Source organism: Diadema antillarum, unplaced genomic scaffold, assembly GCF_040938485.1.
Source record: "Diadema antillarum isolate AM-2024a unplaced genomic scaffold, OU_Dant_1.0 scf00000092, whole genome shotgun sequence".
NCBI lineage: Eukaryota > Metazoa > Echinodermata > Echinoidea > Diadematoida > Diadematidae > Diadema > Diadema antillarum.
In genome coordinates, this window is record NW_027270981.1 from 803148 (window position 1) to 816896 (window position 13749).

General features: G+C 38.9%; 1 protein-coding gene across 1 annotated transcript in view; it reads right to left on the bottom strand.

Annotated features, from left to right (window-relative positions):
* Positions 1-13749, bottom strand: part of LOC139718297 (protocadherin Fat 4-like) — a 108683-nt gene that overhangs the window by 18739 nt on the left and 76195 nt on the right. Inside the window, exon 5 of the mRNA XM_071629781.1 lies at positions 424-598. Within this exon, the coding sequence (XP_071485882.1) occupies positions 424-598 (175 nt within the window). The remainder of the gene's footprint in view (positions 1-423; positions 599-13749) is intronic.

Consider the following 13749-nt stretch of genomic DNA (forward strand, 5'->3'; position numbering starts at 1 on the left):
TCATGCATCACTTGCTGAGCCCCAGAATGGCATTACTTCCTCAGACTTTGCATGGAGTTGATAATGCCCTTCTGTGTCTCACCAGGTGATGTAATTGATGTATTATATGATAAATGGTTTCCCTTAGAAAAGAGGGATATCACTCTGCTATCATTCTCCTGAATAATCTGCATTACAGGCAGGAGACAAAGTGTACTCCAGGGGCCCCATGAAGGATTTTCAATTCAAATAGGAGGTTGTTTATATGCATATTTATTTTCTTGCATATATTTCTTGCTTGCTCTTGGGTACAAATACACACTGAAAGCATTGAAGGTTGATGAACTAAATCAGTTTCCATAATTCCCTTTCTTCTACAAACTAGTCCCAAACTTTGCTCTGCAAGCCCTCAAGCGAGTTAAAAGTAATGGAAGACAAACTTACCTGAGATCAGATGTGGCATCGACATCAGTGGCAGTAACCTGGACCACAAATGTGTCAGGACTGGCATCTTCGGATATCGTCGCTCTGTACATGTCGGAGGCAAACACTGGATCATGGTCGTTGTCATCTTCCACTGTCAGGACCACGATGGAGGTTGCTTGGTGAGATGGAGTGCCTGGCAAAGACACAAAAGTTTGAAAGCATTATATTTTTAATAAAAAGTATGTTATGATGAGATATCATGGAATACAAGTAAAAAGCTGGTATCTTCATTTTCAGCTGTAATTTTACTGACACGGGTCTGACATATCATCAATTACACGTTTTTTCATTCAAGTGAATAGTGAGCTTTAGATTTGTGATGTGAATGCTAAGAAGACACAGCCTCCCGGGTTGAACAATGGAAACAGCTGCCTTGTGCATGTGAAGAACACCACCATTTTCAGCTTAAAGGACAAGTTCACCTTCATAGACATGTGGGCTGAGTGAATGCAGCAATATTAGTAGAACACATCAATGACAGTTTGAGGAAAATCGGACAATCCGTTCAAAAGTTATGAATTTTTGAAGTTTCTGCTAAGTCACGGCTGGATGAGAAGACTACTATAGCTTGTGATGTCATATGAGTACAACTATATAAAGAAAGCATAAAGAAAATTCAAGATATTCTCACTTTTCTCGCATAATAAAGGAACACTCGACTTCTCTCTTTCAGAAGTCAGGGGGAATAATATTACCCCTAACATAAGTCAGTAACAAGTCGAAGAAATTAGCACTTTATTAAAAAAGTCAGGTTTTGTGAAATTCTCTTTTTATTTTCCTTATATCGTTGTACGCATGTGACATCATACACTGTAGTAGTCTTTTCCTCCAGCGGTGATTGCACGGATATTTCAAAAATTCATAACTTTTGAACGGATTGTCGGATTTTCCCCAAACTTTCACTGATGTGTTCTACTAATATTAATGTCTTCACTCAATCCACATGTATATGACGGTGAACTTGTCCTTTAATAGCATCGTCTCTAGCATTCGCGTTGTAGATCCAAAGTTTGTTAATACTCAGTAACATCATATCATTGATGCATCAGGAGGTGTAGACACTGCATTCATCAGCAACCCGTAACTAATTGAAATCAAATGATGTGGCAAAGTGAGTACATGATGGAAAAATTACCCGATTCCTCACAGATTTAATTGAAATTTCAGGAATTCAATCAATTGTAACATAAGTAAGAGACCAGAGAGTGACCTTGGAAAAGAAAGACCTTCAGCAGACCAATCACAATGCCATAATTAGAGTCAGCTTATGTTACATGCACAGATGTATTTTCCTTTTTGACCCAGTGTGAGAATAGACGGGGAACTTGATATTTATTTCTCATTCTAACATTGCCCTTGTGAAGACTACCATGTACATGCCTCATCAGAATCCAGTTAAACGTGACAACACTGAAGAGCAAGGACAACGCGTCCCAGGCGGCATGGAGTGAAAAATATAAAAGGAAAATGTATCATCAAGCTGCAGGTTCCAGCTCATTACCACTGTGTGAAGCTGATGCACAATGGATGAATGAGGGCCAATCACCACCAGTGCTACCCTCCGATCAATTTGCCCCAGATCCTGACCTGGCACTAGTGCGTTTTGAATGAGGCTCTCGCCGTAATGAATGGCTAACCAGGAGCACTCACATATTTACTGATCACATTGGATATGACAAGCAGATAGGAATTCCACATGTGGTGGGCCGTTTTCATATACACGCGGCAAATTGCCATGGTAATATCGGTCCTGCAGCGCCATGGGTCTTCCCTTTTCTGCCGTCTGGATTGGTTCTTAAGGAGAGTGTGTTTTTTTTTTCTCTTTTCAATCTTGTAAATACATGGGAGGTTCATCACCATAACAACTGAATGATGCCACTTGGGAGAGTTAGTGCGCTGCCCTGTGTTACAGTTCAAGTCTGCCATGTAGGCCCTACATGTTTTTATGTTAAATACCAAAGCAAGGACATTCTCAACATGAAGTGCTATAGCAGTAAAAGAGAGAAATAAAAAGTACAGAAGTCATTGGTTGAAATTATTTCAGTTGCCCAAGATGAAACCTTCAATTCATCGACTGCATAGTTGTACAAAAATGAAATGTGAAATGTTTTTTTAACACTCAACGTGATTGTGACTACTCTTTCTGCTCCTGAAATATTCTTATGAACATTATATGAATCAGTACATAAGCTACTGGGGGGAAAATGGAACTCTGAGAGAGTTCAAATAGGTTAATCTAAATCACTCAAGAAACATGACATTTCTTCCCAGCTGTGTCTTGACCTACTTTAAATAAATGAGCTCATTAACTCACTTTCATCTCAGACACCTGCTGTTTTTGAACATCGAAACCAGATGACAGACGATTTACTCTGACTTTTCCAACTCCTTGGCTGTGTATAGCATCCTGTCAGTGTAATCCACATTGTTTTGTGAACAGCTTCATTCTGGGACAAGGCAGCTAGGCTCCTTGATTCACCGAGGTATTTCTCATTCCGACATGCAACCCTAATGCCACGTCAATTTGTCTACCAGGCTGGCACAAACCACAAAGGAATTGTCAGCAAATACCAAAAGCATGTAGCAAATGGCACTGAACTTTCTCTCCCTCTCTGATCATATCCATAAAGTCCCCCACCCCCCACTCACTACAAACCCCCTCCTTTTCCTGGTCCTCTTTTTCCCTTTCTTTCCCTACATCGTTTCCCATTTCCTTCTTTCATCACCTTCTTACTCGTCTTTACATCCCAAAACTGTTTCTGCACTCTTTATCCAAGTCCTCGGCATATATCAATCACTTGCCACACGTAATGAAAGCAAACACAGCCCCACCAACTTTGAATGGCCTAGACTGAAATGAAAACACTTGGCGTTTTAATTCTCAGGCATATCTCTCCCCGATATTACTGAAATGTCCTTGGAGCTATTTAGGCAATACCTCATTAAAGGTGGAAGTCTCTCCATTCATTAGACTGATCTGGTATATATACATCCCTCACTGCATTCACACAGCATTATTTCTGGTACATTACAGGCCATGTGCTTTGAACCTGGCCCGACCCTGAAGTATGCATAATCCATCTGACCTTTAACATTGACCCCGACACTGGGAAGCAACATAAAAGTAGTTGATGAGAGTAGAGAAGCCACGGCTCACACGTACACCAAAGGTCTGGCGGGTTGCACATACAATGTCAAGGAGTTCTCCACTATAGATATGGGTGGATGACACAAGAGTCTTTGTGATGTATGTATTGGTCAGGGCTGGCTCAAATTTCACGTTGAATGGCATGAAATTATGGATCTTTGAAAGAGAATACCCCTAATAATTTTGCCCAGTTTTAACAAAACTGCAATCATATGTAACAGATAGCTTCTACAAAAGTTGTGATGACATTTTTGTCAACCCTCTGCATCTAAATTCTGATATGCAGGTGTATGATGTGGAAACAAATTAAAGTTGTCCTCTTTATACAAATTCTAAAAACTATTTGAGTAATTGTCTGTTTAGTGACAGAATGTAAAGATTGCAAAACAAATGCTTTTTGTTTTCACAATCATAGGAAAGAGAATTGATGTATAAATGATTAGTTAGAAAATGAGTGTATAAGACAATAATCTCAACAATCATATCAACTGGATTTTGTTTTCACTAAACATAAAATATCTTTTTCCTAGATATGAATGTAATCAAAAACCGTTATATCTAAAGCATATACTGTAGCTCACATGCTTTACAATTCCATGTAATCTTTTGCTTTTAAACAGTAACATGAATGTTTGCATTTTTGATATTCATTTTGCTCTCTGGAACAAGCTCAATCATGGAGGAAGGGGGGGTGCTGGAAATTGATCTTTCTTACGAAAACTAGATCAGGATTTAATGCAATAACATTCTTCTGTATAGCATGTCTGTGCAATCCCCTCCCCCACCCTCTCATCTTTCTGTGCAGGTGGTTTTACTTACAGAGCATGTGTCAAATATAAGCTTAGATTACAAATGCATTTATCAGCAATAGATGAAAATATTCTGAAAATGAAGTGACATATGTCAAATGAAGTTGTGCTTAACATCTCCTTGTCCTTGTTTGGCAAGCCTAAGGCATATATTTCAGCCACGACCCCCCCCCCCCCAAAAAAAAAACCCAAATCAAACAAACAAAACAAAACAAAACAAAACAAAACAAAACAAAACAAAACAAAACAAAAACAAACCCCCCCCCCCCCCCAAAAAAAAAAAAAAAAAAAAAAAAAATCAGGATTTACCATAATTAATGTTCTGGTCACGATAACATTAGTTCAATGTTGATTGTCTCTAACATGAAATACAGCATGGCAAAAGTAAACCCAATTTCTGATCAAAACTTAGCATAGAGTTTTGCCACATCAAATGTTTTTACTCACTGAATGAATGCTGTATAAGTCCACAAGTAAATAATGCCACTCTAGCCATGTCTCTATCACAGATGCTGTAGATATAGACTATATAGCATGTGTGAACTTCATTGCAAAATCTTACGCTTGCAATTGAGAATTTCGAATTTCTTTACAGGAACACTAGTTGATAATTCAGGGGATTCAGGGGATTACTGATATCAGGGGATTACTGATATCACAAGGATTCCATGTTAGAGAATCACAATTGTCAACCTTTTAATCAAATCAAAAGGAACTCTTCATGTATAACACTACATAATCAATGAAAAATATCACTGGTGAAAGTGGACTCATTAAAAACAAATACAGATGTTGCATGTGCCTCTAAGTCAACACTGCATGCCACGGCCCATGAACCCGGCTCTTCAATGTCGAGTCAACTAATATATTAAGGTCAAAGATACAAATTGTCCACAAATATCAGCTTGTCACATTCTTTGCCCTACCCTGGCAAACTAGCAGCATCAAATTCTCTGCATGAGATCCGCATCGTCTCCTCCTTTATTTCTGGAAATATATCAGGGGATAACAACTTAATAGTGCAATGTAAGACATGACAAAAATGTCTTCTTTCCAATCACATATCTACTGTGTCACAGATCCACGTGACGATGAGCTTTGAACTTGAACTGCAGGGACCTGTACTAAATGGGCTGCACACTCCCTATACCCTCCCCCCCCCCCAAAAAAAAAAAAAAAGACAAAAAATCAAGGAAAAGGAACAGGAATTCAAAACACAGAGGTGAAGGAGCAAAAAAAAAAAAAAAAGAGGAGAAAGAGAAGAATAGAAGGGGTGAGATAGGCAATAAGAGGGAGAAAAAGATTTAAAAGTTATCAAACAGAGCTTTTGTTTTGCTATGAGCAAGAAACAACAATGAGAGGGGAGAAAGAGAGAGAACAGTTATCTCGTGCAGAGCTTTTGTTTTCCGTGAGCACGAAACAGGTAAAGCATCCCCTCTCTGTTTATTTGTGCTGTGGTAGAGAGAGGTTGGAGGTGCCTACGTGTGGAAGTGCTCCCCTCCTACGGAGGCAGGGGAATAGTAAGCAGCTGATCTTGTGTCGTCTGTGTCGTCTGCAGTGCTGCGCGGCGATATTTCACTGTCGCTGCACGGCAGAGACCGTCCCCCTCAAATTTCACTGACGGCTGAATTTCAGAAGTGAACACATTACATGCAAAACACGGTTCCTGGGGGTTTGGTTTACATGGAACCAGCATACTGAGGGTCATTAGTTGTGAATGACAGAGTGACTAATGCTACCAACGTATCCTTTCTCAGAAGAACACATGCAGAGGTCTGCTGTAGGTTTTGTGTGGCAAGGAGCTAACATGTGGGTTGTTTGTTAAGAAGAAGTTCTAATTTGTATTTTCGTTTTAAGTTTGATATCTATTCACCAGTGCATCAAAACTAATTATGAACTACATATGTAGGTCAGCTACCCACAACAATAAATATGACAATCTTTCCAAGACTTATCATTAATAATCGATGTAACATGGCCCAAATTGTTTTATTGTTGTTGCTTTTTTGTTATACAGATTATGATGACCTCATCATTTTCATGAGCATGAAAAATCAAAGCTCCACTTTTGATTCCAAACACAAAACAAAGAAATGAAATACAAAATAAACAGGAAAATGGAATAAATATGGGCTTACGTTAGGTATTACAAATGCCTTGCAGTTGATGAAGATGAGAAATTGGGAATAACTTTCATTCGATCAACATTCATTCATAAAATATTTCAGAGTAGTTGCCACTTTCAGGAATGTCTTGGAACCCAATACAACACAATCCACACTTATGAAATACTATATAACCTTCTGTTTACTTAAGAGAAAGATGCTACAAACACATCCACTACTACAAATCACTCCATTTGCAAATATTTGCTGCTTCAAACCAAGCACAACGATGCTGGAGCTTTCACGATGTGTGACTGCACTCTTCTGCAAAGCCTGGTGAACGGCTGGTGTCAAAACAGATGTAAAACAAAGACCACTACAGGTCAGCGGAGATGCTGACAAGCATCAAGAACCAATCCCTGCAGTCCCGTCTATTCATTTGCCTTCTTTAAAAACAAATCTGCCCCTCCCCCATCCCATGTTGACCCCACTCTGCAGCGGGTTAGCGAAATTTATGTTTTCGGGGTTCTCATTTTGTTTTGTTGTTTTCTCTATCTTGTTTTTTTTTTTTTTCTTCTCTTTTCATAAGATGTTGCCAGGGTTGAAGTGTGCACAAGTGGCTGACTTTTGAGAATGATGTATTGGAGAGGCTGTCCTAACTGGATCTTTTCATGTAAACACCACACCCTGTGGAACCAAAATGATAATGATATTTTCAACTAATTTTCTCTCTATCTCCTTCCTCTCTTTCCTTCACCACAATTCTCCTCGAAAGAATTCCATTCTTCTCGAAAGAATTCCATTCTTTTCTGCCATCCTTTTCCTTTTGCTGGTAGTTGGTGTGTGGGAGCAGATACTACACTACATACCTAACACAGACTGAAAGCAGACACATATTAGATTCAGTCAAGAAGCATATATATCAAGCACATCCCTTATCAAATGAAGTTTTTCACTCAAAGAAAGAAGATAGGTTCAACAGACTTAAATGTATTCTCCTGCTCCCCAATTTCATGCATATTGCAGTGCTACTGACTAAATTGATCACTCCTTGTATAAGTGCTGGATTTATGCAGACATGCATTCAAAGTAACATGTACTCTTACCAAATGATAATACTGTGAACATTTGACCCCCTCGATATCCAAATTTCTTGGTACGAGAATTGCTGACGCACTCTCTTCTTAAGTTTCCAGTGATGAATACTGATTTGCATTTCGCAGGGCAGCCAGTGCCGTACGTCCGTTGCAACCGCAATATGCATAATGACCTACTTGGAAATTCTGGTCACCTCGCTGAAAGCTGGAAGTGGGAAAGCGCCTCTCTGCTTTGTTTCCCCGCTTGCCCCGTCCCGTCTCGTGCAAATGACATGGACAAACTACAGCGTTTTGTTACCGCAGCGAGACATCTCAAACCAACATCAATTTGTCCTTTATGTATCTGGGAGGGTTCTAGTTGCATATCAATTGGTACGCAGCATCAATTTGTGTGCAAAATTGAATGATTTGATAAGTGAACTCTGTAAACATTTTTAATTCTCCATGTTGGCTTTCCTAATTTCCTTTACCGTCAACGAGCATAAATTGCTGCATCTAACTCACTCTTTGCATATATTAGATATGCCTTCATTGGCTTCCTGTTTTTTCTTTTTCTTGTTTGTAAACGTTAGTCAAATGAAAGACATATTGCATCACTCACTGAAACACAAAATTGTAAACTAAACATGCAGTTATCGAGTGTGCTCCTTACATTCAAATTCAACATTTTCTTGCATTTCACCCTCCACACTGCACTCTGCTGGCTCAATAAGTCCACTGGTGACCTGGGAAATGAGATTTCTCTTTCTACATGAGGTCTGGCAGCCCACCCATCACAATACCTTGTCCAACAATGTCTAATTTCTCCTACAAAGGGAATTGCAAGCAAGGAATGAAAATCAATTTTCTGCTCCAGTTCAGAACAGTGACCTGTATTAAATGGAGAATTACAAGTTGAAAAGGCAACCGCGATTGCCATTTTTTGTTTGTTTTCATATCTTTAGATACATTTTCAAAGGCAAACTGACATTTTGTCACCTTGCACTTGTTTCACTGTGTGTGGTAATGAAAATGGAGAATTGTTTAGAAAGACATTTGTTTTAATACTTGTAATAAACAGGCATTATCATCCACTGTTTCAAAATTAAACATCTGATAACATGGCACAGAAAAGAGGGACATGCTTTGAATATCTTCAAACATTCTATGTCAACAATAAAATGGAGCAGGCTGAAGTATCATCATTCACACCTGGCAATTCATATCACAGTTGGGTCAGAATACAATATGAAAGCAAAAGCAAGTTCAAACATAGGATTCTAAAATATTTTCAAATGTAAGTTCTACAACCTCAAACACGAGAAAGTACAGTGTCTCTTTTGTTGCAGCAACAATAACAACAAAAACGAATCAAACCTACTGGCACGCACCAAACTTATTTCATAACAAAGCTATCAATTTTGCCACTTCACCTTCTGACTGTACTTTTCCCTAAAAAGACAATAGCTGTGTTTTCTTTCTCTAGGGGCACTGCACAGTTATCAGAAACTCTGATATAATCTCTTTTAAAGGAAAGGCAAAATATTGTGAGAAAAAAATGCCAGACTATGTACTCCCTTTTGCAGTACCCTGCCTCAGGATTTAAACTTTTGCAACACTGTTGTTGTAGTAGCAAACCGCTTTGAAGAGCCTTTCCAATATGCCCCAGCAAGCAACAAATGATCGACACAGAATATTATCTAGAAAACTAATTTAGAATATGTTCATAAAAAAAAAAAAAAAACTTAAAAAAAAAGATGGTTTCAGTCAAGATATCATCAGCTGAGAACCACAACGGAGTCAATACTTCACAGAGTCCACGTGGAGCTGTGGCTTGACAGTGCTCACATACCACTGTACACATCATTACCAATTTGTCAAAAACATGTCCCCCCACCCCCCCCCCCCCCTAACAGAGTAATGTGTAAGATGCTAAATACATCTAACGCTAAAACACTTCAATAGTCCTCCCTCTTCTCCACAAAACTACCCTGGTACCTGCTACACATTACGAATTGGATCATAAAGATGGGAACTTTTTATTTCAATTGTACAAGATATCAATGCAATTTACATGTATGCTTCTACACAATAATACAATCAAGTCAACCTATGATCCCATACTTCGGATACAATGCCAAGTATTTTGCTGAGTCACGGTTCTTGTGTTGTTGCCATTGTTATCTAAAATGCATTAGTTCACATACCAAAACACTGTGAGCATTTCCCCCTCCCCCCTACCCTCCCTTTGAGAACATTTGCATGGGACCGAAACATGGCTTTATGCACTGAATGTGGGGAACAGGTCCATTGCACATAATAATGGCCCCAGTTGACGATAAAGGGGACAAAATACTTAGCACGGCATGTCAACAGAGGTGTAATTCAGACCCAAAATGGCTTCTTGAACAATTTTCCCAACATTCCCATCCAGGTCTGTGAGGGCTACTTTTTTGTGCGCAAATCTCATACAGAGAATGTTTTCCTTACATAATTACATCGGAAAATGATTATTTTGAACAGTAAACAGCCTCGAAGGACTATTGGAACACAGGACCATTCAATGCACTAGGAATGCTTCTGTCACAAGGACCAACATCTGCTTCCCAGACTAATGTCGAATTTCAGAATGAAACATTGGATTAATGTCTTTGTAATTACAGCTGAGCAGACAATTCATCTTGTGTGCTGCATCAGTAGGATAAAGCCATATAATTGCACATGGCGCAGGATTAACCTCTGTGAATAAAAACGACCCAATATATCCCTCTGGCTTACACTCAGAGGTCATCAAAATTGCCCCAAGAGTCAGAGTACAATTTTTTTTAAGGATAACATAGAAACTACCCATCAAATGTGATGTGAGCAACAAGGCTTGGCCACCTGATGTGTACCAATGATCTGGCCAAAGCTTTGTATGCATGTTCAAGCAGGGACCAGGTCATATATTTGAGACTTGATCCAGGCTTAGCATCTCATATCATTTATGGGCTCTATTTGAATGTAGGAATAATTTAACTCTTTCACTTCTGAACACAATATGTAAACAAAATGTCGAAAAGATTTGGGATAAATACAGTGGTCCTGAAAGAATCACAATCCAAAGAGAAAGAGTGGGGGGGGGGGAATACTCATGCTCTGAAGCCACATTGTACAAAGTTATTTTAAAAAAAAAAGACTATTTAGGGAGGTGATCTCATCTCCCTGGACCATTGCAGTATTTGCCTGCCTATTGAGAATTTTTAAATTATCTGAAAATTATGGGCATTTGAGGATAATCTGACAAAGCCCCCTATTCTGCACCTTGAGTCAGAGCTATGAAGACATGAATAGGTCTTTGATTTGATGTTCATATCAATCTGCTTTCACAGGAAATGAAGACTAATAAGTTGAAGGCCCTAAGACCATCACAAGCAATCATTGCACTCATATAGGTGCCAAATGACATCAACATAATGAAATAATCTGGGAATGACTTTGAGCTATGAATACAGCTGTGTTCACTGAGCTCAAACTGTATGTGTTGGACAGTTCTTGACCTGATACTATTCAGGCAAAGAAATATTTGCTGATATTGTGGACAACAAATTGTTCCAGTTGTCGGTCTTTTTATCTCCAAAATAATCTTGTGACTGAAAAGAAGTAACAATAGTATTTTTCTATACCACACAGTACATTTTTCCCTTTTTTAGACCTCGTGAAAACCCTCTGAATGAGGCAGGGCTGCATGGCATATTCATTGAAATGTCGTTTGATTCATTATTATTCACACGGATGCAAAGAGAAAAAAGAGTGGACAGGAGATTAGAAAGAAAGATAAATTAAACAAAAAAAGGTTTGTGTAAATGAATTGAAATAATGTTTAGGGGATAATCTGCAAAATTTTCTTGCATTGCATCCTCTTGGTATATGTAAACAGATTAAAAAAAACTAATATATATATATATATATATATATATATATATATATATATATATATATATATATTCATGCAGATTAATGTAAACACAGAATTTTTTGTGTATTTTGTGTTAATTCTGGCTAGTGCGAATTTTAAAACCCACAAAAATATCTTCACAATTTTCTCTGCACATTTTGAATGGTTCGAATATTGCGCAGCACAAATTAAAGAACCCAAAAATGTTTTTTTTTTTGGTCCCTCAGCACGGAAAAACTGAGCGAAAATATCAATGTATACAGTATGAGCTCTCACATCCAAATCATGTTAGCTTCACCAAGCAAGAACAGATGAATGTTTAGATTTGAAAGCTGTAAGTCAAGAAACAATCTTCCTATTTGTGAGTCCAGTAGAGTGAATGCTTCACCGACTATATATCATGCTTTTATAAACATCATTAACAACTCACCCACAGCACAGATTTCAGAGAAATTTGACAGGAGTTGAGAATAGAGGCATCTGCAGGAGCATGCACTCACGGTTGCATAGGGTGTCAGCTACCACACAATATAAAATCCCACAAGAACACAGACTAAACAACGTGTTAAATTCTTCCATCAAGGCATTCCAAGCTGTGCTTACATCACTGTCACCTGAGGTTTTCTGCAGCTGATTTATGACAATTTTTCCATTTTTGATTGGCACAAGAATTCCCCAGTCTTGGGACAAGAAAGCCCCATACCCCCTTCAATGCCCCCTCCCCTCCCCTCCCCTCCCTCCTGAGGAACACATGTGAAAAATTAAAAAGTTAAAGATAAATGTGCCTAACCCACAAGCTACCGTGAGGTCATTGACCCAGATGCCCATATCACTGCCTCTGGGCTCTCCATGCACATGACTGTCACATCAGCTGAAATATTTGACAGAGCACATAACATCCACAGCTATTGTTACTAGCATTACCAGATTCTTGAACAAAGACACACAGAGTATATGGTTTGAGAGAAAGATGTCACTTATTTGCAGCATTCCTCACTGTGGCAGCTGGTGGATGAACAGATTCTCAATGTTGCTTGGGTATGAGATACTTTAATATAATTTTAAAAGAATCTGTGGGACCTTGATGTCACTTCACTGGATTCACCTCGTCATTCATCTACGCAAGATGAAATCACTGATTTGGTTTCAACTGCTTGCACACACCAATTTTCACAGAACAAAAAGTCAGCACTATGAATCATCACACACTAATAATTCAAGGGGTGGGAGAAATAGCCACCCGATAGCACCAGGCAGGTACTAGTATAACCGTCTGCCAGTATTGAACCAGGTAAAAACATATCATTTTTCATCAAAACCTCATCATTTGATGCATCATTTATTGTGTCACAAATCAGCACCTTCAGCAGACAACTGCTCAAACCATTTGAGCTCATGCTGTGGGACTACAACATAATCATCTTTTTACAATACAATTAACAACAGTATCTTTTTTTTTTTGTATCATATATGTCATACAGTAAGAGGGCAAACAAGTAATAAGTATCTCTGTGAAATCATGGTGATATATAAGAAGACTGCCTGCCTCTAGAGTATGTCACTGTGGGGTTTTGTTTGAGCCTTTTTTTTTTCCCCCAGAAGATTCTGCATCATTGCAACAACTGATAATCTATACAGTAAGGGTAACTTTATTAGAAAACTTGTCAAGTGATTGTGATTGTCAACGATCGCAGATCACATGTGTGTTGTATTCTTTCTTTTTTCTTATCATTCCATCTTTCTTTCTTTCTTTCCTTTGTTGCCACTATTGCTCTCCCTTTACCTCTCTCTCTATCTTTCAGGGAGAGAGAGAGAGAGAGAGATAGAGTGAGAGAGAGAAGAAAAGTGAAAGGTAGGGCATCAGAAGAAATCAGAATATGTGTATTTCTTTTCACATCGTACTCTTGCTGCTGGTCTGTCCCTGTTCCGAGCCACACACTCACATTGGGGAATAACCATCGCAGCTCGTGAATGCAGGAGTAACAAAGTGGTCCACTTAACACGATACCTCCAAGTCCCTCACCCAACCCCCATCCCCTCTTTTGTTGTCCTCCCGTGGCCTGGAGGAGCAGCCGTCATCAGAGAAATTTCTCCCCTTTGTGCCATGCGACAGCAGGCACAAAGAGACCAATTTGTGGGCCAAGGAAGAACTTGGACTAAGACTTTCTCAGTCAAGCTTGACAAGTTTAATGACTCCTGCAGCACTGCC